Genomic DNA, 25843 nt, shown 5'->3' on the forward strand with positions numbered 1-25843 from the left:
CCCAACGTTTCCCTCTATAACCTTTCCTTGACTGGACTATTATTCTTAATATGGTTTGATTAATTTACAGTTGTAGTCTTTAAAAAAAGAGTGATTCAAGCTTCTCACCAAAAGGAAGGAAGATAATTTACACTTCCACTTTTACTCTTATTTTGCATTAATCTTATTTTTCATAGAATTTTAAAAAATGCTAAAATATTTTAAACTCACATACAAAATACATAATTAGTTTTCATCTGGAGACTCATGCTCGTATGTAGGTGCTACAGGCAACGAATTTGAAAATTTTCGCATTAATCATCCATTCAATTTTCCAATTTTTCCGACGATATTCATTCATTCTTTTGTAAAGCAAGCACTTATCATTTACCTTTTAAATTTCAATATAACTGTTTTTATTCTTGGAATCACCCGGAATTCACATTTCTGTGAGAAAAACATTGAATTACAATATCAATAATAATTTTAAAAATTGTTATTGAATATCTTTGCTTACATAGATCGCGTGATTATTGTGATTATTATAATATTCCATTATTTTCCAATCATTTAAATACTTCCAATTACACGATGATTTAAAATGGATTTCCCAATTTAAAACAATTATATTCATATTTATTTTTTAAAACCTGTGTACACAAACATTTTTTCGCATCAAAACACTGACAGAAGCATCAAGTTTATAAGAAGATGATGTATTAAAAGTATTCTATGTGTCCCTCTTTTGAGGCTCGGACTACATCTACAAAACAGAAGGTTCCGTATACCATGGTTTATGTAAATGCACAGAAACAAACGTTCACTTCAGGCGAATCTCGTTCTTAGTGATGAGGCGACGTTTCATGTAAGCGGTGAAGTCAATCGACTTATTACAATGCTTGTATATAGGTGCGTACAGACATAATATGCGCCACAAACACGCGCATTTCACTTTTCATCAGCTGGTGCTATATCTGTATCTTATGTAGTATTTTAATAGGACTACTTGTATGTTCAATCGAAACTAGTTATGTATATATAAGAGAAAATGTTAGAAATTTTCCATAATAACTGTATTTTAGTGTTTCTGTACGAATACAGATATAATAAGCATAGCATCAGCTGATGAAAAGTGAAATGCGCGTGTTCGTGGCGCATATGTCTGTACTCATCTTATGGGGAACCAAAACACTAATCAAATACGCTCATGAACGAGATTCGCCTAAGTGAAATTTTTGTGTATTTTCACAAACCATGGTGTATGGATCCTATTTTTTCGTGGATGTCGTCCGAGTCGAAAGGAGGCCACATGGAACACAAACCATCATAAACTTGATGGTTCTAAGAGTAATTTGTTGTGAAATTGTTTTTTTTTTTTTTTAATTAATATAACTGTTTGAAACTAGGACATTCATTTTGAATCGCTCTGTAATTATTAGTGATAAGGTATAATCACTGTCGAATATTAATTTGGCTCAAAAAAGTTAGATTGAACTCTGACTTCATAATACAGAGTGTTTCTAGAAGAAGTATTCAACTTTGTTAATTCATACAAGTTTATACGAGGATCATTTTTCAACCTCCGATAGATTGGTCATAAATAAAACACGAGTATATAAAAGAATTATTTTTCACCAAAAGTTACACTTTGTGTAACCTGATTATTCCTCTACATAATTGCCGTGAAGGTTGAGACATTTTCCATATCACTGGACCAGCCTACCAAAACCCTCTTCATAAAATCCTGCAGCCAAATTAATTTAAGTGGGCTATGACGTTGTTTTGGAGTTCCTTGTTAGTATGAAAGCTCTGCCTTCAAAAACATGTCTTGAATTTGGGGAAAATGTATAAGTTCTGGTAGTCAAGTCAGGTTTTCATGATGGGTGATCGAAATTATCCCATTTGATTTGCTGAAGAAGCCATTTGGTTGCACCAGCACCAGCACTGTGTGCCGAGTTGTCAAGCATCATAACGATTTCGGAAGTCATTTCAACTGACGTCTTGCACTTGTTGGCAGACTCAAGTGAGGCGGCCATATTTATGGGTCTGTAACTCGACAACAATTGACGATCTGGCCGCACCGATCACAGGGCGTTTGGTGGGGATGATGAGTTGAAAGTCGCTCCCCTACCGCTTGTCTGTGTCTTGTGATATGAGATCGGAGGTTGAAAAAAATTACCCTCGTGAAAAAGATACAGAGCTCTAATTGGTGTTGCTTTTAAGATAAACATCTCAAGTCTGATCATTTATATTATCTCATGTTTTTATTTATCAAATTAATGAAGTTTCTATCTGTAAGTGTTATATTAAGTCACTCCAAGTCGATATTAAGCTTCATCTCAGTAGATAGTTTTCTCTATTAATTGAATTTTTTTCTGATTTCCATTGGTGTAACTTTCCACTTTTATAAACGTCTCATTCTCCACACTTTCATTTCTCTTCAAACTTGTTGTAAATATTGCTTATGCGCTTCTGTATCTTGTATAATCCTTCTGTATTATTAACCAAACTAATAATAATAGTTGTAATTGAACTGTGTTAATAATTATATAGAACACTCTTGTTAGTTGTGCAATATTTGAAATTCACGATTTTAAAACTTGACTTGTTTGCATACATTGTAACTGAAAAAACATTATTTGTTTTGTATTCTTATTACTAATTCAAACTAACTTATGTGTTCAATTTGTGCGTTTGCTTTATGAGAAAAATCAAAACATGGAGGTTTTAGAAGGTAAGAGTGTGTCATGCCCTCTTATTAATTTATGTGTGTGGTTGCACTGAACGTTGTCCGTGTTTATTATTAGCTTTCAATGTCTTCTTAAAATTCCAAAAATTAATGTTTTCATATTTTATATTTAAAGTTGATGTATGATCGTTAATGCTTTTGAAATCAAATTAGAGTTTTATATTACAGAAAAAAGTAATAATCATATATTATTATTTTTTTACACTTGATAATGGGATGAATATGAGAAACCAGTCGTGCAATAAAAAAGGGTACTAGTAGTTTAATACAGGGTTAGTGAAAATTATGGAAACAGCTTAATATTTCTTTAAATGGAAAATCTGACCGTAGGTTTCATTGGCGATCCCATTCTTGAGAAAAACTATTTTTCTGTTCACTAGACAGAAAAGGTCTGGTAGACCAGAGAAGTCTACTTTTGGTCCACCATTATGAAAAAAATGATCACTAAAATGTTGTTTTTTTCGAATAGAATTCCCAGTGTAACCTACTGTAAAATCATCCTTGTAAAAGAATTATAAATTTTCACCAAACATGTATAATAAATCTATCAAGTAGCCCTAAAAGAAAAATTTAATTATTATTCTTATATACCGGGTGTCCCACGATGAGGTTTACACGTTTGATTTTATATTACGTGCCCATTCATGCACCGAACTTTTTCAAATTTTACACAGTTTACAAAGTAGGTTCTAAAAATATTCTGGGAGAATTTCAACTCCCTAAACTTCGCAGAAACAAAATGGCGGCACATTGAAAAACGATAAAAAATTAAATAGGTGTTTTTGGTTTTATAAAATATTTTTTTGTTGCACTCAAAGGAAATATTTTTTAAAAATAAAAAACTAGAAAAACCTTCAAATCCAAAATTATTCAAATTGAAATCCATCCACAGCAACACATTGATAAAAGCGCAGAAATGATTCCTAAGCTCTTACAAAGAAACTCCGTGGTATCCGGAGAAGTTCCTCTCCTATTGATCGTTTTAGTTCCTCATCATTATTATTGAAGCTATTTGTATAAACTTTTTCCTTCAAGTAACCCCATAAAAGAAGTCACAAACAGTTAAATCTAGTGATCGGGGTGGCCAATCAAAAAAATCACTTCCACGACCAATCCAACGGCCATGAAGTTTGTCATTTAGTGCTGACATTCTACGAAGTTTGTCATTGTTTGACACAATTTGCGAAATGAGGTGGAGCACCATCTTTTTGGAAGATTGCTTGATCCATTGCTGGTACCATCAAATGAGCCAAGACTATCGTAACAAAGTAAACAAATCAGATAATAACTCATGAAAGTAGTTTTTATAGGAAGCGAATTGGTGAAATTTTCAATATGCCGCCATTTTGTTTCTACGAAGGTTAGGGAGCTGAAATTTTCCTAGAATATTTTCAGAACCTACTTTGTAAACTGTAAAATCTAAAGAAGTATGGTACATGAATGGGTACGTAATATAAAATTGAACATGTAATCCTCTTCGTGGGACACCGTGCACATTTATTATATTGAATTAGGTAAATAAACTTATTTATCTGGTATGTGGTCAGTTTTCCTGTATCACAGTACTTCTAAATTTTCATGGAAAAGCTTAGATGAGACATCCTTATCCCAAAAATACTGACTTACAACTTTATCACTTTTTACATTCCTCTATTGTGAAATCGTATTATGTGCTGACACTATGTACGGAAGGTATCTAATGAAACTATTGCTCCATAATCTATTAAAGTAATTAATATTAATATCAAATTTAATTACTGAGGCAAAGAAATTCGATGAATTTTTATTATTTTCTGATCGACCACCTTTTTCATGTAGCCTATACAAAGATTTTTTAAGGTATTGACTTGTCATACGGTTAGACAATCTTGATAAATCCCTTGAATTAAAGTATAACTGAGTGAAACACCTTGTAAAACATTGATGTCAGTGTATATCTTCCAAGTGCCCATTTTACTCAGATATACATTTATTTTCACAATGAAAATCCTCTAGTGACGACTTCTCCATCGCTATTTTCAACTGTCCAAGTTGAATGCATGTATCCTTATTCAATTAATTTTTGTGCTAATTATTTAATTTATGTGAAGTTTAATTCAACATCATCCACATTTAACTGCACTGAGTGGTCCTTCAACATTATTTTTATTTTAATAAATTTACAAATTAGTGTTATGATTTACGTTGATCGTATACAGAATGGTTTGAAAGATGTATACACACTTTGACAGTGAATATCTAGGCAAGGCAGTGGTAGGCAGTTTCAGACCGCCGTATGTAGCTTGAGCGACATCTTTTGAAATTCGTGTCTCCTAATGTTAATCAATCTGTCCATTTCAAACTGGCGAACCATCGCTGACGCTACATAATACGCGTCTTCAATGCTAGGTTTCCAATGCAGCCGTTGCTCCGTATCTCGGGCATGCACTTTGACCTAAACATTGACACCACAGCTCAAAATGTGATCAAATACAAAAACAATGAAAATATATTATATTTTATGGGAACTGTTCATAGCTTGCTCATTAATACGCTGGGATACGCGCTACATCACCTGAAGACGCTATGGCGGTCAAAACCAGCCTTAAAGTTCACGACAGTCTGAAACTGTCTAAAGTTTGCACGCGGGCTATCCATGCCACACTATCTTTTGACAAAACATCGACCTACAATACAGAATAAGATTCATAGTTGTACGTTTTTTTTTCTCTTTACGTTCACTGTAGTGTATACATTTTTTGGACCCCTCTGTATGTACATAGTTGGTGAAAATTATGGAAACAGCTTAATATTTCTTTTGCAAGGAGATTTAACATTTTTGCAAGGATGTCTGATTGTGGATCGTATTCGAATTGAAAAAAAAAATACTTTCCGTCGCTTCAAAACTTTTGTCCGCCATCTTGGATCCGCATTATAGAATCCAACTTCATTTTCAGTGGTCATTATATGATACATGATTTCGATACAGAAGTGCTATAAACACTCATAGTATACATATTCAACTCTTGAAAGAAAAAAAATGTTCTGTCAGATTTTTAATGAACTCATTCGTATAATTTATGTATGATTCATTGGTATTTTGAAATGTGAATATCTTTGGAATTGTTTGATGCCATTCATTTTCTCTTGAAATTCTATATCAAAATCATGTATAATAATACAACCACCTTCCCGTTAAAAAAAATGAAATCAAAATGGCGGACCAAAATTTTCAAGCTACAGAAATTTGAATAGGATTCTCAATCAGACATATAGTCATTTTTCTCTTTGAAAGAAATATTGAGCTGTTTCCATAATTTTCACCAACTCTGTATATAAAAAAACTTGTTTCGTAATAATTATTTAACACAAAAATAATATTAATTCAACATATTTGATTCACATCTTATTTTAGTAATATACATTTTATATGTTGATGTCATACATAGAATAAATAACTATCCCTTCTACAGTACTGTCATGATGGTTAGTATCCCTTCTTGATATTAATAATATGTGTGATAATGTTAATAATTATGATGATTTAAACATGAATAAAAAATGTATTTAATAAATTAAAAAAGCATGTCTTATTGAAGAAACTCCAAGTTTAAATGTTTAATTATTACACAAATAAAATTATTCACCAATCATCCTTTTCTCTTGTTCCAGATAATGAACCAAGGAAAAGAAGGCTCAGGGCTACAGTCTGAACTAAAATTGTGGAGGAATGGCGGGCCACCAAGGTGGGCCAGAAATGGAGTCAGCCTTTATGAAGCTATTTTTTGTTAGAATAAAACAATTATTTTAGTTCATAAGTTCATTATTCATTTATTTGAGAACAAAATATAAATATTAAAAAATGTCGAAGATATAATCATTGAAAAGCTTGAAGAGAATACTTATTTTTTGTGAGAAGTTTGCTTTGTTTACCACTTGAATTAACGCCCATTTAGGTTTAAATTTGTTCCCATGATTAGGATTGATTTTAGATACTCATTTGACAAGGCAGATCTGTATTTAGATTTCACAAACTTCATTTTAGATAAAGTTTTCGTCTACTTTAGAATAAATGACAAGTGAGAGGCAAGCACTGTAATCATATTCAATAGTAAACATGCTTCAAATCTTTCAAAATTTATAAAATAATATATATACATTTTTTTACTATGCTAGCTTTCCGCTAGCCTTATGTGGCCCGCGGGCCGAAGTTTGGAGACATCTGTTGTAGACAATCTAGTCTTCACTATGCACATCCAATTTCACCTCTACAATTAGTTGAGTGGATAAGTCCCCGAAACTCTTTCTAAGATTGTATTATAGTTTTCTACTTTTTATAAACAATTATATACATCTAAAAAAAGTATTAATCAGAAAATATTTTTGTTCAAGCTAAGAATACACTTCACATTTTTAAAAGTAACTGTTGTTCAATGCAGTTCCTTACATCCTTATTCTATTAGCATGTGATTGTATTTTGCTATGACAGACAAGTGAAGCATGTTTCAATGATACTGAACGTTGCTGAAGTTTATTCTATGGATGGATTTAAATGGAAAAAATTTCAAAATTGCCAGCAATTAGTTTCATATTACACTAGAACACCATCCTGTTTATATATTTTTTTTAATATTCCCAGTGACTGATGTAATGATGTAATAAATGATTAGAACCCAACAATATCTAATATATGATAAAATCAGGGCACTTCAATTTTCAAACCATTGTAATGTAAAGTTTTTTGTTGTGGAAAACAGATGTGAAAGATGTCAACATATCTTATCCCATGCTCATTATACTATGTATCTTAGTTTGTGCAATAAAATTATATTTTCAAGAAAATGTTCTTCAATTTGACCCAGAGTACTTTTAAAAGGACACTAAACAAATGTAACATATTGACAGAATCCAAGGTCAGGGCAGTGGACTGTGAATGATAGTTGGTATTAGTACCTACAAATAAATCTTTGAATTCTGTGCATAAAAATACTGATAGCTTGAAGTGTGGTAAGTACGCCAATAAAAGACTAAATGAATCAACAAGATAAGATTTAATAATAATAAAATAATAATAGGCAGATGGCCACATACAAAAAACAATTGTAAGAAGACTGAGTTGAAAAATCTTGGGAAAATTACAACATGATAAAACGTTAGAGAAATACAAAATTTAAATGAAATTAGGTCAATGACATTAATGACCATTGAAGCCTGACAATAATCGAAAAGGTAATATTAATGATACCTGAATTGCGAATATAAATTGAGTGCTATAATGAAAAGTTATTGCTGCAAAGTTCAATCTTAATGATTTACAAAAGGAATAATAATAAATGACAATGATTTACAAAAGGAATAATAAATGACAATAAGCTGTAAATAGTGCTCAACAAGTAGAATACATAAAAATATATGCGGCATAGGCCTTCAGTGATTTGAATGTCAAGATAGACATCGACAAAACAATTAATAGGCGTCACTGGCCTTAAAATATCACTTAAGAGCTAAGGGTAGCTAATAAATACAATGTAAAGATTGTCCAGGTTAAATACAGGCGACATGGGCCTTCAATGAATTGAATGTCAAGATAGACATCAATTAGAACGATTAATAGGCGTCGGTGGCCTCAGTGAATTGAATGCCAAGATAGACATCAATAGAACGATAAATAGGCGTCAGTGGCCTTAGATTGACACTTAAGAGCTAAGGGTAGCTAATAAATACAATGTAAAGATTGTCCAGGTTAAATACAGGCGACATGGGCCTTCAATAAATTGAATGTCAATATAGACATCAACAAAACAATTAATAGGCGTCAGTGGCCTCAGAAAATCACTTGTAAAGCCAAGGGTAGCTGTCAAATCCAATGAAATAGTTGCTACTATTGAGTACAATTATATAGGCGGCATAGGCCTTCAGTGATTTGAATGTCAAGATAGACATCAACAAAACAATTAATAGGCGTCATTGGCCTCAGAAAATCACTTGTAAAGCCAAGGGTAGCTGTCAAATCCAATGAAATAGTTGCTACTATTGAGTACAATTATATAGGCGGCATAGGCCTTCAGTGATTGAATGTCAAGATAGACATCAACAAAACATTAATAGGCGTCATTGGCCTCAGAAAATCACTTGTAAAGCCAAGGGTAGCTGTCAAATCCAATGAATTAATAGGCGTCGGTGGCCTTAGTGAATTGAATGTCAAGATAGACATCAACAAACAAATAAGTAATACATAAGTAAATGAAAATTGAATAGAACGATTTACGTAACCTGAATAAAATTTTGAAGAGGAGATGCAGCCAGGCAGACAGGCAATGACTCCGCAATACCCACAGGAACAGGACATCAGCAAGCGATGATGTGATCTGGCCATGCGATGACAAGCATGGAAGCGTCCACCACAGCAGGCAAATCCCCCAGTGGAAATGAGAACAGGAGCAAGTAGAATTCCAAACGAATAATCCGACCTTCAAGTTGTGGAATTTTTAGAATGATTTCCAAACGGTAAAGATGATGAACTTGAAAGTTTGAGTTACACGAGGTGAAGCCAATAGTTAGAAGAATGGCAATTGAAGCCCACACGAGGTTGTGAACTTGACAAAGTTTATCAGCGTAAATATGCGAAGAAATCGATGAATAGTTGAATCACACTTGAAGAATAGAACAAACGAATTAATTTGCAGAAGTAATTCACACTTTAAAAACGTTCCGTAGATCAAATAAATAGCGATAAATGCCCACACGAGGTTGCAATTTTGACAAAGTTTATCAGAGTAAATAAGTGAAGAAATCGATGAATAATTGAATCACAATTGAAGAATAGAACAAACGAATTAATTTGAAGAATAATTCACTTTTAAAAACGTTTCGTAGATCCGATGAATATGGATAAAAGGTTTAGACCGAAAGCGTAAATGCACTCTCGACTAGGAACCATTGCAAAAGACACGGAAACCGCTAAATGCTTGTTGAAAAAAGGAACATGCCGGATGTGTTAGAAACGTAAGCAACACGTTTGCAAACGTTTGGTTAAAAAGTGGCAAATATCTAGAAAGTAAGATGCCTAAAGACAAAATAAATTCCAAAAAATCGAATAGTACAAATATTAAAATTGCAACAGCAAATAACCGACGAAAAATATGAATAATATAGGAAACCAACTTGATTAGAGCAGTGGCGAAGAACCGTGACTGTGACGTCACTGGTCAGTGCAGACGGACAAAATGACGACATGATGTCTACGTAGTAGCGGAACGAGTAACAAGTGGAACCGTTCCAATAAATGCTTTGTCAGATTTTACATAAACTGGGCCCCTTGTGTCATACGGGGGTATGGCACAATAAGAAAAAGTAAGAAATATGTAAAATCTGGCAAGGCAATTGTAAATTGAAAACTGGGCCCCATGTGAGAACCAGGGGAAAAAACAATGAAACCTAAAAATACAACATGAACCATAAGAGCAAGGGGATTAACTAGAATCCTCATCAATAGGAAGAGGTGCTAAACTCAAAATAGCTCTCTTAAAAGTGCCAGAGGGAGTGAGAACAGTGACAACTCGAACCTTGTCGTCCTTACCGGGATGAACTTCAGTAATGCATGCCAGCTTCCAAGTGGACTGCGCGGAACCAGGATCCTTCAAGATGACAACCGTACTGACCTTCAAATTTTCACAATTGTTCAACCATTTGCCTGTTTTCTGAAGAGAGGTGGAGGAATGGGTCTTTTTCTGAAGAGTGGTGGAGAAAAAGTACGAGATTTGGGGCCACCTACATGAATGGAAATAGGACCGGCGTAATCCAAACCACAATTATAAAAGGGAAAATTAGCCTGAATGCGGGCCGCTGGTAAACTACCCATGATTTGCTCAGAACGAAGAGCCGAAAAGTGAAAACACATTATGTAATGCCGCAATACACTTTTGATGGTGCGACGGGTGGAGGGAAACCAAAATCGTTGTCTTACACTGGCCATGGTGGCCTGCACACCAGCATGACTTAGACGACGATGGTGAGCAACAATCAATGCACGAGTGAATTTGTGATTGCTGGGCAACAATATTTGATGTTTATAATCAAAGGAAGCATTTGCATTTTGCAAACGTCCACCAACTCTGAGCAGAGAATCTGAGTGAATGAATGGTGACAAGGCTTTAATAGAACTATTAGGCAATAGCTCCTGATTTTGACGCAATGCTTTAAGTTCAGCAGAGAAAGCTTCTTCTTGAATAGATTTGAAGATACAATTTTCAGCTTCTGAAATTTCAGAGATAGCTAATTGACCAAAGCGCGGAGTGACTGAATTTTGTTTTCTACAATTATGAATGAACCGTAGAACATATGCTGTTGTACGAACGATTTTGTGATAGGTGGAGCAACTATTGATTATACCTGAGATAACATCATTACGAGAAGAAGTAGTAGCTAATACCTGAACTGATTGAGAAATAGCAACATTGCTAGAGAAAGAATCCCAAGAACTATTCGGCATAGATAGCCATGAAGGACCATTCCACCACAGATGACTAGCGGCCAGCTGATTGGGAGTACAACCTCGAGATATCAAATCAGCAGGATTGTTACTAGTACGAACATGATTCCAATGAAAGTTAAAAGTTGAATTCTGAATTTCAGAAATGCGTACAGCTACAAAAATATTAGAATGATCAGGAGGGGCTCTTAACCAGTCACAGACTGTTTTCGAGTCAGTCCACAAATACACATTAGAAAAAGTAAGATTTGAAGCCTTTAAAACCTTATTCACAAGACGTGAAAGTAGCAGAGCTGCCTGTAGTTCTAATCTGGGAACAGAGAGAACTGGGTTCAAAGAGGCAATGCGGGACTTGGAAGTGAGCAACCTAGTTTGACTGCTACCGAGAGAGGTGCTTCTGACGTAAATACAGGCGCCGTAAGCAGTGAGACTAGCATCGGCGAAGCCATGCAATTCAAGTGAGGCATCAGAGTCCTTTGATAACACACAACGCGGAAGTGATATGTTAACAATGTTCGGCAATTCATGCAGAATTTTCAACCAAGTTTCCAACAGATCTTGCGGAATTTTTTGATCCCAATCAATCTTTAATAACCAGAGGTTTTGAAAAAGTGTTTTGGGTAAAATGACCACAGGAGAAATCAAACCTAATGGATCGAATATGCTTGAAATGCAAGAGAGAAGCTCTCTTTTAGTGAAAGATGTTTTATGTAATACATCAGCAACATTAGAGGAAATAGTCAAGACGTCTAGAGTGGAGTTCCAAATGAGGCCTAGTGCCTTGACCACACTATCATTGAAATTAGACAACGGTTTGGAAGTGTTTGCTTCAAGCAGATCAGAAGGAATAGTAGCGAGAACTTCAGGCGAGTTAGACAACCATTTCCTAAGCTCGAAACCACTCTGAGCCAATGTGCTAATCAATTGTTGAACTAAATGTTTAGCTTCTGTAACCGAAGAAGAACCAGAAATAAGGTCATCAACGTAAAAGTGATTTTTAATAACATTAGGTACAGCAGAGTTGGGTGCCGTATCAAGATCGGCCAAATGATGAAGCGTATGAGTAGCTAAGAAAGCTGCCGGCGAAGTGCCGTAACTTACAGTATTCAAGGTGAATTCTTGAATGGGTAGAGTAGCATCAGATCTCCAAAATATTCTCTGAAGGTTACGGTCAGAGGGATGAACTAAGATTTGACGGTACATTTTAGTAATGTCTGCAATGAAGGCTATTTGATATGTGAGAAAGCGCAGAACTATATCGAACAGTTCAGGCTGAACTGTATGGCCAACGTACAATACTTCATTAAGCGATGTTCCAGTGGTAGATTTAGCAGAAGCGTCAAATACTACATGTAATTTTGTAGTGGTCGAATCAGGTTTAAAAACCGGGTGATGAGGAATGAAGTAGGTAGCATTTTTCATTATCCGGTGCTGGAGGCACTGGTGACATGTGATTCAACTGTTGATATTCTTCCATGAAAGCTGTGTATTGAGTTTTTAACTCAACATTTGATGATAACCGTTCTCCTAATGAATGAAATCGGTTCAATGCTTGAAATCGGGAATGACCCAATGAGTGGAAATTATCCTTTTTGGGAAGAGTGACCATAAACCGTCCGTCTTCAAGACGCATGGTAGTGGTTGTGTAGTGCTTCTCAAGTTTCAAAACCTCAGGTGAGGGAGGAAGTAGAGGAGAGATTTCTTCCAGCTTCCAAAATTTCTCTAACTGATGAGAGACATCATTTGAAGTTAGAAAATTCGACATGACCTTATGGGGAGTGGCCACAGGCGAAGCAGGGAGGCACGAACAAGGTGCTGCAATAGGACGAATGGTTTTACAAGAACCAAATATGACCCAACCTAGACTGGTTTTCTGAAGGATGGGAGCGTTTTGAGCTAGATACAATTTACCAGGCTGAAGAACAGATGCAAATATGCCAGCACCAAGTAACAGATCTACAGGCTTAGGCTGATCAAACAATGGATCCGCTAATTTGAGTTCAACAGGAATTGAAATTTTAGAAAGATCAATGTTCACACTAGGAACATTAGATGATATGCTATCAACTACAATACAATTTTCTTCAACCGACCACGAACGATCAGATGAAGACAAGCAAACTGAATGAGAATAGATGATTTGGTCTTATTCTCACCTACACTATGAATCAAAGTGTCAGAATACAAAGCAGCAAGTGACAATTTTTCAGCCAACCTAGTTGACATCAAATTACAATCAGAGCAAGAATCTAAAAGTGCGGTTGCTTTAATAAATTCCCCACTAGAAGATTGAACCAAAACTTTGGCAGTAGGTAACAAGGCGACAGTTGATTGCTGTTGCAAACACAGAGACGAAGTGGAGCTCATTGTGACATGAGAGTTCTTCTGAGGCTGTTCTGCATGAGAAACAGCTTGCTTAGTTGTTTCCGCATTCTGAACCATGACAGAATTCAAAACAGCATTCTTACCCTTGGAGGGAGCAAAGGATTGTGAATGAATAACATTTGAAGTTACCTTATCCTTAGAAGTAGGCTGAGTGTCTCGTGATTGAGGATACGACCTATGAAGAACAGTGTGGTGACTCTTGCCACAAGTGTACACGATTTGTCCAAACAAACATGATTGGGTGCAAAAGGCTTGAGGCAATTATAACATAACCTTTTGTCACGGACAGCATTCCAACGATCAGTAACCTGCAACTTCAATAATTCATTACAACGATTTGGAAAATGACCAACAGAATTACAAAAACTACAAGGTGACATAGAAGAGGTAGTAACCTGCATCCTAGCTTGAACATTCGATTGACTTGATTGAACTTCGGCTTGCTATGAGCACCAACCGAGTTGGATGTACTTTGCTGTACATTTCCTTGATGATGGTTAGCTGAGCTTGAAGCAACAGCTTCCATGATTTTGCATTGTGATTCCAAAAAATTCCAAAATTTATCAATGGTGAGAATGTCGTGTATACCAACACTCTTTTCCCATTCTTGAACAGTAGCAGTATCCAACTGCAACAACATTTTGTGCATGTACAATAAGTCCTTGATTTGGACTCCAAGTTGAAGCGCTTCGAGCGCGGTAATGTGGGACTTGCAAAAGTCAATGAATGCCCGTAATGATTGCGGACAGTTACGCTTTATGGTAGGCGGAGATTCAATTGCCGTGACGTGCCTGGCAGCAATTGATCTCTTATTGTCATACCTCTCCCTTAAGAGGTTCCAAGCAAGCTGAAAACCATTTTCGTCAGCTTCAATGTGTTCCACTCTAGCAAGAGCTTCACCACTGAGTGATTGACAAAGATAGAAAAATTTCAATGAGTCATTAATATTATCTTGATTACCAATAATATTGGTAAAAGCACTTGAGAATGCTTGCCATTTTGAAAGCTCCCCATTGAAGCGTGGAAGCGGAATCTGAGGCAACTGAAAATTTGCCAAATGTGAGTTTTGAGATGTTGGCCGCTGGGAAGCACCAGCAGTGGCCTCATTGTTGCGTTGTCTGCTTTCAAAAGCAGTTAATGCAGCGTTTGCCTTAGAGGTAATGGAGATAAACTTATTAAGTATCTCAAAATGAGTTGAAGTGTCTTGTGCTTGCAACTCTGAATCCATAACTGTTCATGGATTTTATCATACTTAATTCTAAGTGAACCTAGTTCGTTTTTGACAGTCAACAATAATTGATAATAAGTGGCTTCAGTGTCCACAACATAATCGCTATAGCTGGTTATGAACCAATCTATTTCGTGGTGTAAATTGTCTCTTGCATTGGAAAGAGCAGAAGGCTCAGGAAGTGAATCTTCCTCATGATCGGACATGCTTAAAAATTAACAGAAAAACCTGAGTGAATGAAACGATACTGCACTGTAGCAATGCGATTGCTGCGCCAATAAGCAACTTTGGGCGCTGGTCCAGTACGCAGAGAGGCACGCCTGTGCGTTTGAGGCAAGTTGTATCAAGCTTGCTGTGCGGCGAGTCAAGTAGCGAGCTCGCAAGGCGGTGTAGTTTGCCATGTGTTGTTTTCTCAATGCGCAATAGCCGTCTGTGACCAGTTCAGTGCGGTTCAGTCTCTCAGGGTACAAGATAGTTGATAGCTGGTGCATACACGTCGCAGCGTGCTTTGAGTTGCAGCCAGTACTGAAAATTTGAAACAAGTGTGTGAATGCTTAATATTAAACAATATAAACATACAAAGGTACAATGGAATAAAATATACTCTAGAGTGGGACCTAATCATTGGCGTCAAGCTAGACTATTAGGCACATGGTCACTGAAACCCTAAGGTTCAATGGACCAAGAAATGGGTAATACAAATTAACAATTATCCTAGGTAAACACTGCATCAAAAATGAACGGGCTGGAGGACCAATTTTTATGACAGAATCCAAGGTCAGGGCAGTGGACTGTGAATGATAGTTGGTATTAATACCTACAAATAAATCTTTGAATTCTGTGCATAAAAATACTGATAGCTTGAAGTGTGGTAAGTACGCCAATAAAAGACTAAATGAATCAACAAGATAAGATTTAATAATAATAAAATAATAATAGGCAGATGGCCACATACAAAAAACAATTGTAAGAAGACTGAGTTGAAAAATCTTGGGAAAATTACAACATGATAAAACGTTAGAGAAATACAAAATTTAAATGAAATTAGGTCAATGACATTAATGACCATTGAAGCCTGACAATAATCGAAAAGGTAATATTAATGATACCTGAATTGCGAATATAAATTGAGTGCTATAATGAAAAGTTATTGCTGCAAAGTTCAATCTTAATGATTTACAAAAGGAATAATAATAAATAACAATGATTTACAAAAGAATAATAAATGACAATAAGCTGTAAATAGTGCTCAACAAGTAGAATACATAAAAATATATGCGGCATAGCCTTCAGTGATTTGAATGTCAAGATAGACATCGACAAAACAATTAATAGGCGTCACTGGCCTTAAAATATCACTTAAGAGCTAAGGGTAGCTAATAAATACAATGTAAAGATTGTCCAGGTTAAATACAGGCGACATGGGCCTTCAATGAATTGAATGTCAAGATAGACATCAATTAGAACGATTAATAGGCGTCGGTGGCCTCAGTGAATTGAATGCCAAGATAGACATCAATAGAACAATAAATAGGCGTCAGTGGCCTTAGATTGACACTTAAGAGCTAAGGGTAGCTAATAAATACAATGTAAAGATTGTCCAGGTTAAATACAGGCGACATGGGCCTTCAATAAATTGAATGTCAATATAGACATCAACAAAACAATTAATAGGCGTCAGTGGCCTCAGAAAATCACTTGTAAAGCCAAGGATAGCTGTCAAATTCAATGAAATAGTTGCTACTATTGAGTACAATTATATAGGCGGCATAGGCCTTCAGTGATTTGAATGTCAAGATAGACATCAACAAAACAATTAATAGGCGTCATTGGCCTCAGAAAATCACTTGTAAAGCCAAGGGTAGCTGTCAAATCCAATGAATTAATAGGCGTCGGTGGCCTTAGTGAATTGAATGTCGAGATAGACATCAATAGATCAATTAATAGGCGTCGGTGGCCTCAGTGAATTGAATGTCAAGATAGACATTAACAAACAAATAAGTAATACATAAGTAAATGAAAATTGAATAGAACGATTTACGTAACCTGAATAAAATTTTGAAGAGGAGATGCAGCCAGGCAGACAGGCAATGACTCCGCAATACCCACAGGAACAGGACATCAGCAAGCGATGATGTGATCTGGCCATGCAATGACAAGCATGGAAGCGTCCACCACAGCAGGCAAATCCCCCAGTGGAAATGAGAACAGGAGCAAGTAGAATTCCAAACGAATAATCCGACCTTCAAGTTGTGGAATTTTTAGAATGATTTCCAAACGGTAAAGATGATGAACTTGAAAGTTTGAGTTACATGAGGTGAAGCCAATAGTTAGAAGAATGGCAATTGAAGCCCACACGAGGTTGTGAACTTAACAAAGTTTATCAGCGTAAATATGCGAAGAAATCGATGAATAGTTGAATCACACTTGAAGAATAGAACAAACGAATTAATTTGCAGAAGTAATTCACACTTTAAAAACGTTCCATAGATCAAATAAATAGCGATAAACGCCCACACGAGGTTGCAATTTTGACAAAGTTTATCAGAGTAAATAAGTGAAGAAATCGATGAATAATTGAATCACAATTGAAGAATAGAACAAACAAATTAATTTGAAGAGTAATTCACTTTTAAAAACGTTTCGTAGATCCTATGAATATGGATAAAAGGTTTAGACTGAAAGCGTAAATGCACTCTCGACTAGGAACCATTGCAAAAGACACGGAAACCTCTAAATGCTCGTTGAAAAAAGGAACATGCTGGATGTGTTAGAAACGTAAGCAACACGTTTGCAAACGTTTGGTTAAAAAGTGGCAAATATCTAGAAAGTAAGATGCCTAAAGACAAAGTAAATTCACAAAAAATCGAATAGTACAAATATCAAAATTGCAACGGCAAATAACCCGACGAAAAATACGAATAATATAGGAAACCAACTTGATTAGAGCAGTGGCAAAGAACCGTGACTGTGACGTCACTGGTCAGCGCAGACGGACAAAATGACGACATGATGTCTACGTAGTAGCGGAACGAGTAACAAGAGGAACCATTCCAATAAATGCTTGGTCAGATTTTACAATATATTTAGAATTTTTTATGTGCATCTCATCTCCATGAAGTTCTAAATAACTGGGAATGAACAATCCCCAATTTTAAATAAAAATATTTCATTGAATTTTACTTGAGTGGAAAATGTTGTCCTTTTAGAATTAAGCCTACATTGAGATTTTATTGCATTAGAAGGTAAAAATTATTTCTAATACAATTCAAATTTGGAATTTGTTTTCAAATAGGCCTATTACCATCCTCGGTAAATTCAGATTCTTCATACAAATTTTAGGTTCGGTAGTTCCAAGTAGGATCGTGGATACGAAAGAATAGACTATCCCATTGGTACACTTTTTTCCTGCGCTATCCATCTTGGATTGACCTTAATTCAAATGATGTCATTCCAATTTATGCATTTTCATTATTTACGAATGATTATCAATGGCTCTAGTGAAGTGAGGTCTAAGATTCAAGTTGACGGTTTTGCATTTCTCTTTTTATGTTTATATTTATGTTCCGCATTTACGGCGAAATGTAGCAATAGATTTTCATGAAATTTGACAGGTATGTTCCTTTTTTAATTTCGCGTCGACGTATATATAAGGTTTTTGGAAGTTTTACATTTCAAGGATAATATAAAAGGAAAAGGAGTCGTCTCCTTCGAACGCCAATATTACCGTAAAAATCAGACTATAGAATTATTCATCATAAATCAGCTGTCGAGTGGATGATTATAAATTGCATGCAATTCAATATCTCAATGTAACTTATTGAAAACACAGCTGTTGTGTGCACTATTAATTGCATGCAGTGAGGCATGCAATTGATAACTTGAAGTAGCATAGTATTTTACCCCGACTTTTCACTGTTTTTGATGATAGGAGCATAGCTGGCTGTTTACATCAAATTATTAGCATTGTCGATAGAACAACCCAAACAACCATTAGTCGTTTATACGCCGATATCTCGCCGACACGACAGGACAGGACAGAATTTACTCTGATGGACAGTATTAGAGGAGACTGTGGTTTATAACTGCGCGAGGTCTACTGTTCACAGAACTACTAGTTAAAAATAAATTGGACAAAACTGATAATACCAATGTTTTTATTTATAATACCACTGACTTCTCACTTATCACGATTTGTGGAAAACTACTTTAGGCTACCTTATGGATTGCAGTGATTGGAATATAGTTCCCTTATAGGCCCTAGGTTCTCACTAAGAAATAATATTCTCAGGATATTTTTACTTTACGTTACGATAGTTCTAAATGATTCAAAATAGACCATGAGCATTGATTGCAGGCACATTCATGTGTTTCATCATTATTATTATTGTATAAGCATATTATATCATCAACATATCTATACCAATAAATGATATTTCCTCTAAAAATTGGTGAGGCGGATTAATCATTTTCATTTTAAACTGATCTATTTTAGAGATAGTTCAAAATTAGAATTATTTTAGAATTATATCAAAATGTGGAACTATTTCTAAAATAGATCAGTTTAAAATGAAAATGATTAATCCTGCCTCACCAATTTTAGAGGTCAACCTAAAATTCACAAAGTAGGTATACCTATAAGACCTGTGGTAAACTATAGAAATGCTCCAACTTATAAAGCTTGTAAATATCTGAATAAAGTACTTCCTCAAAAAATAATAATAAATGAAAATTATAATGTAACAAATTCTTACCAACTAGTTCAAAAAATCAAGGGAATAACTATTCCAAGTCACGCAATTTTTCTATCATTTGATGTAGTCAACATGTATATCTATCCCAACTAATGAAACTATTAACATTTTAAAGCAAAACTTGATTGAAAATGATGTGAACAGTAATGAAATAGATGATTTAATAGCATTAGCAAAAACATGCATAGATCAAAATTATTTCACTTTCAATGACAAAATTTATAAGCAAAAGGAAGGTTTAGCTATGGATCACCATTATCAGGATACCTTGCTAACATATATATGAACAATTTGGAAAAGTCTAAAATTATGAATGATAATAATATCCTTTGAGAGAAAATATCATTTATTGGTATAGATATGTTGATGATATAATATGCTTATACAATAATAATAATAATTATGAAACACATGAAGATTTAGAAAAATATTTAAACTCAATTTCACCTTCTATAAAATTTACTATGGAAGTTCAAAAGAGAAAATAAATTTTTTAGACTTGGAAATAAGTAAGAGAAATGAGAAACATAGTTTTAATATCTTCAGGAAACCCACGCATACATATACTCTTATTCCAAAAGACTCTAACCATTGTCACAAAGTAAAATTGTGACGAGAGAATAATAAATAATATTATTGAAAGACGCTCGGCTATCAGCAATGCTAGTCGACCGCGGAGATAAGGGAGGTACCGATGGCGCACCATCTTCCGCGCATCAAGACGATTTCCACCGCCTCTGGCGGCGGCTCAACTCCATCCCCTCCACTTTGGGGGAGTATTTAAAGGCAGGACGAGCCCCAGACCACAGCATTCCGCTCACAAACCTTCCTGCTCCTGGTACAGCGGCCCGTTGGCTGCCGTACGTCCCCGACCTCCTGCCCTGGTACAGCGGCCCGTTGGCTGCCGTACGTCCCTAACCTTCCATCTCCCTAGGCACAGCGGACCGTTGTCTGCCGTCCCTGTCCTCCAATCTACCTAGGGCACAGCGGACCGTTGTCTGCCGTCCCTGTCCTCCCATTTCCCCAGGGCACAGCGGACCGTTGTCTGCCGTCCCTATTCTTCCTTCTCCCTAGGGCACAGCGGACCGTTGTCTGCCGTCCCTATTCTTTCCATCCCCTCAGGGCACAGCGGACCGTTGTCTGCCGTCCCTATTCTTCCTTCTCCCCAGGGCACAGCGGACCGTTGTCTGCCGTCCCTATTCTTCCTTCTCCCCAGGGCACAGCGGACCGTTGTCTGCCGTCCCTATCCTTTCTGTCCTTCCTTTTCCTACTCCACTGGAGCGGAACCGAGGCCGTAAGGCCGATACAAAATTACATCAAAGTGGTGTCATCAGAGAAGAGAGCGACCTTCATGCCGTCAGAAGCACCAGGAGGTGCTGTTCACACCAGCTGAGGATCAAAGAAGAAGGAAGAAGAACTTCGACTTGCCTCCTTTCCCCGCCCACATTACGACTGAGCGAAGTCATCCAGGAGCAACACCTGGGTATCAATCACCCACCTCTGAAGCTACTCAGGGTGTACGTGATAGATTGGCGCCCAACGTGGGGCACGAGGCAACGAAGTAAGAATCATGAGTGAACAGGGAGAGTCTGATTCAGATGCTCAACACCAGGAGCTGACAGAGGATCAGTTGGTCGAGGACATAAACCCCGAGGTGATAGCCGACCGACCCCAGAGTTTCCTGGATCTATAGATTGAAAAAGGATGAGGCATTCAATCTTCTACAAGTTTGGGGCATAGTGTCATCTGGAACACTTGCTGAGTTGAGAAAGTTGTTAGTAGAACAACATAATAAGATGGCAGTACGTTATCCCAGCCCAAGACCCGGCATAATGAGCGGAAGCAGTGTGGAAACTAAACACTTGGTGACAGGTACCCATACTGAGGTTAGAACCAATATTCACACAAACCCCCTCATGGACCCAGGGGCGGTATGTGACAAGGTAAGAAGCTGGAGACTGTCATTCGACGGCCAATCAGATGCTCCCAGCTTCTTGGAAAGGCTAGACGAGCTACAACAAGCCTATGGGCTCACTGGCAACCAGCTACTAGTCGCGCTGCCTGAATTACTGGTTGGTAAAGCTACTCTATGGATGCGTAATCGTCGTGACCAGTGGAAATCATGGGACAATTTTGTGACAGATTTCAGATCACGCTACTACCCACTTACCTATGAGGAGGACCTCGAGAATCTAATTCAGGCAAGGAAGCAAAGGGAAGGTGAATTGTTTGACGAATTTCTCGAAGATGTACTGACACTCATGAGGCGTCGAGGAGGTTTCACAGACGAAAATAAATTACAGAGAGTGTATAAGAATCTCCTCCCACGGTACAAATTGTATATTCGGCAATCGGATGTTCATAGTATCGACGAATTGGAAAAATTCGCGAGGGAGTATGAACAAATAAAAGCAGAGGAGAAACAGAATAGACAGAATTCGAGAGTTCACATGATTGAGGACACGAAAAAGATTACAAGGCTCAAGGTTGAGACAGTTATAGCCCCTACTAGTAACAGACCATCTCTTAGTGAATCTGAACCCATGTGTGGGCAATACAAGAGACCGGGGCACTGGAGATCACACTGTCCCGATATCCCACCATGTGAAAGGAGCGGAAAGAGAGCACTGAAATGTGTCTGTGATGTGCAGAAGGAGAATAAAACTCCGAACAAGGCAGCAGTGATGCGAACGGCACACAGGATTCCTGTGATTGAAGAGTCATCAAGGGACAACAGACTATTCATTACTGTGACAATCGGTGGTAAAAAGTGTCGGGCATTGGTAGATAGTGGCGCTGAAGCTAATTATATGAGTAATGAGGTGTATGAAGTTTTCCAAAAAATAGGGATGATAAGGAAGGTACCAACTCATCACCACGCAATATTAGCTGATGGACGATCTACCCCATTAAATGGGAAGCTGACAACTAATGTAACTATAGGACAAATCACAGTTCCACTAGTGGCGTCTATAATGGAAGGACTTGGACAAGAGTTGCTATTAGGCATGGAATTTATGCGTGAAAACAGAGTGAATATTCACACATTCACGAGAGAGGTAGAGTGGGATCCTCCCCAACTGAACCCTACAAGTCCGCTAATAATGTCGCGATCTCTCTTATTGGGGACTAAGACAACAGCAGTCCCAACAATATCAGCTGTACAATCCGAATCTCAGGACAACAAGGATCGCGACAAAAGGATATTCATGCAGTTTGGTTTGAACAGAGTCGAACCCAATGCCTTGATTGATAGAAAGGCAGAGATGTCATATATTCCAAGGCAAGAATCCTGGGGCAACATTGTGATGGATCACAGGGATGAGATGACTGAGTATGAACGGCGCGCTGCTATTCATGCCCCAGCCACCAACACAAGTGGGACTTCTGAGAGGGATGTAACAGAGGCAACAGCACCCCCCACGGTCATGGATGTGAACGATTCCACACCACCCCCCACTGCTATGGATGTGGAGGAGTCCGTGCCACCCTCAATGGTTATGGACGTTGGAGAGCCAACGCAGTGTGCAACTATCAATGAAGTGGTCCCACCGTCCCAGGAACCCACACCAGGTCCCTCAAGGAGGAGGGATCCAGTGTTCTGCAACCGAGTCTCGACGCCGGGTAAGCGCAAACGGGCTGGCAAGCCACGTATAAAGATCCAATTACCGGATGGACGGCGTAAATATGTGCCCATAGATCAGGCATAGATGATGCCTATAGGCAGTGGCATACACCTCTAAAGGTGATGCCTGAGCGGCATACACCTCTTAAGGTGATGCCTGAGAAGGTGTACACCTCTTAAGGTGATGCCTAGATGGCTCACGCCTTTTAAGGTGGTGCCATAGAGGGCTCCGAACACCCCCCCCCCCAAGTAGGAGTGGGGTGTCACAAAGTAAAATTGTGACGAGAGAATAATAAATAATATTATTGAAAGACGCTCGGCTATCAGCAATGCTAGCCGACCGCGGAGATAAGGGAGGTACCGATGGCGCACCATCTTCCGCGCATCAAGACGATTTCCACCGCCTCTGGCGGCGGCTCAACTCCATCCCCTCCACTTTGGGGAGTATTTAAAGGCAGGACGAGCCCCAGACCACAGCATTCCGCTCACAAACCTTCCTGCTCCTGGTACAGCGGCCCGTTGGCTGCCGTACGTCCCCGACCTCCTGCCCTGGTACAGCGGCCCGTTGGCTGCCGTACGTCCCTAACCTTCCATCTCCCTAGGGCACAGCGGACCGTTGTCTGCCGTCCCTGTCCTCCCATCTACCTAGGGCACAGCGGACCGTTGTCTGCCGTCCCTGTCCTCCCATTTCCCCAGGGCACAGCGGACCGTTGTCTGCCGTCCCTATTCTTCCTTCTCCCTAGGGCACAGCGGACCGTTGTCTGCCGTCCCTATTCTTTCCATCCCCTCAGGGCACAGCGGACCGTTGTCTGCCGTCCCTATTCTTCCTTCTCCCCAGGGCACAGCGGACCGTTGTCTGCCGTCCCTATTCTTCCTTCTCCCCAGGGCACAGCGGACCGTTGTCTGCCGTCCCTATCCTTTCTGTCCTTCCTTTTCCTACTCCACTGGAGCGGAACCGAGGCCGTAAGGCCGATACAAAATTACATCAAAGTGGTGTCATCAGAGAAGAGAGCGACCTTCACGCCGTCAGAAGCACCAGGAGGTGCTGTTCACGCCAGCTGAGGATCAAAGAAGAAGGAAGAAGAACTTCGACATGCCTCCTTTCCCCGCCCACATTACGACTGAGCGAAGTCATCCAGGAGCAACACCTGGGTATCAATCACCCACCTCTGAAGCTACTCAGGGTGTACGTGATACCATCCATGGCAGCAAAAAACAGCAGCATTCAGATCAATGATTTATAGATTGATAAATATTCCTATGTCAAAAGAAAATTATGAAAAAGAAGTGAAAATTATAAAACATTTTGCAGTAACAAATGGATATGATACCAAATTTATTGTTAAGATGATATATAAGCAAAAATATAAACAAATTAATCCACAAAATGATAGAAATTCAGAAAATAAGGAATATATTTGTGTTCCATACAACACTATTCTCAATAAGGCAATTAGGAAGACATTTGCAAAACAATTTTATTTAGGATACAAAACAACAAATAATGCTTTTAATTTAATGAAGAAGATTTCTAATAAAAAATACAACAAGAACAATTAAAAAATCAGGCGTTTATAAACTGGAATGTAGTAATTGTGAAAAATTTTACATTGGTCAAACACGTAGATGTTTTCAAAAAAGGTTCAATGAACATATTCAGGCTTTAAATTCAAAAAATACTACTCAAAAATCAGCGTTTGCTGAACATTTAATTGAGAATAATCATAATTATATCAATATAAATTCTAATATGAAAATATTAAGCATTGGTAGTGAAAGTAATAAATTGAATGTAAAAGAAGAATTTTATATCTATAAAACTGCAAAATTGAATAGGAATAATTTAATAAATATAATCCAATTTGACTTAAATAATCCTATTTTTGATAAAATTAAAAATGAATAAATAAAATTAAAATTTTAAAATTATAAATTTAAATTTAATAACTTTTACCATAAATAATTAGTAATATGAATTTAAACATATGTCAGTTTTATATCAATTAGTAAACAGTTATTGAATTTTATTTATTTATTTTAGAACCTGAAGATGGTTTTAGAACCGAAACTAGTTGTTCAACTATTTTAAGTTTTTTTAATAAATAAAGGGTGCTACAAGTTTTATTTTGTTTTATTAATTTAAAAGCAGCCCATTTCAATAAGTGTTTTATAAGATTATTTAGTATAGGTTCAAGTTCAGGAGTAAAGGACATTTTATTAATGTAATTGTAATTGATTATTTTGTTACTATTCATATGTTTAATTTTGTGCTCAATCAGTTGAGTTCATTAATTCCTTAATCTATGGAAAATAAATTTGAATTCTATTAAGTTTGACTTAATAGTCGAACGTAATTTGACTTAATAGTTTGACGTAAGTTCAACTTTTTCATTTTCAGTTTATGAAGATTCGAATAAATTTTTATGTATTCAGGTTTTTGAAAAATAAGATTAGCCTATTTAGTAGAGGTTCAAGTTACTCTAGTATAGAGACCCAATGTCCACATATGTTGACAAATTAAAAAAAAAAAAATAATTTAAACTAGAATTTTTATGTCTTTTAATATGTATTAAAGCCCAAAAAAACCTTGATTTCCAAAATTAATCACATTAATAGCTTCTGGGACTAAAGAGGTATAGAGTAAACTATATGT

The 25843-nt window shown here is 37.1% G+C and overlaps 1 protein-coding gene across 3 annotated transcripts in view; it reads left to right on the forward strand.

The window, feature by feature from the left end:
* The window catches only part of LOC111043303 (biorientation of chromosomes in cell division protein 1-like 1), a 32969-nt gene extending 25690 nt beyond the window's left edge, over positions 1 to 7279 (forward strand). For all 3 annotated transcript variants that reach the window (XM_039443381.1, XM_039443393.1, XM_039443385.1), the window contains one exon: positions 6380 to 7279. In XM_039443381.1, the coding sequence (XP_039299315.1) occupies positions 6380 to 6420 (41 nt within the window). In that variant the 3' untranslated portion in view covers positions 6421 to 7279. The remainder of the gene's footprint in view (positions 1 to 6379) is intronic.
* The last annotated feature ends 18564 nt before the right edge of the window (positions 7280 to 25843 follow it).

This window comes from Nilaparvata lugens, chromosome 1 (assembly GCF_014356525.2).
Source record: "Nilaparvata lugens isolate BPH chromosome 1, ASM1435652v1, whole genome shotgun sequence".
Lineage (NCBI taxonomy): Eukaryota > Metazoa > Arthropoda > Insecta > Hemiptera > Delphacidae > Nilaparvata > Nilaparvata lugens.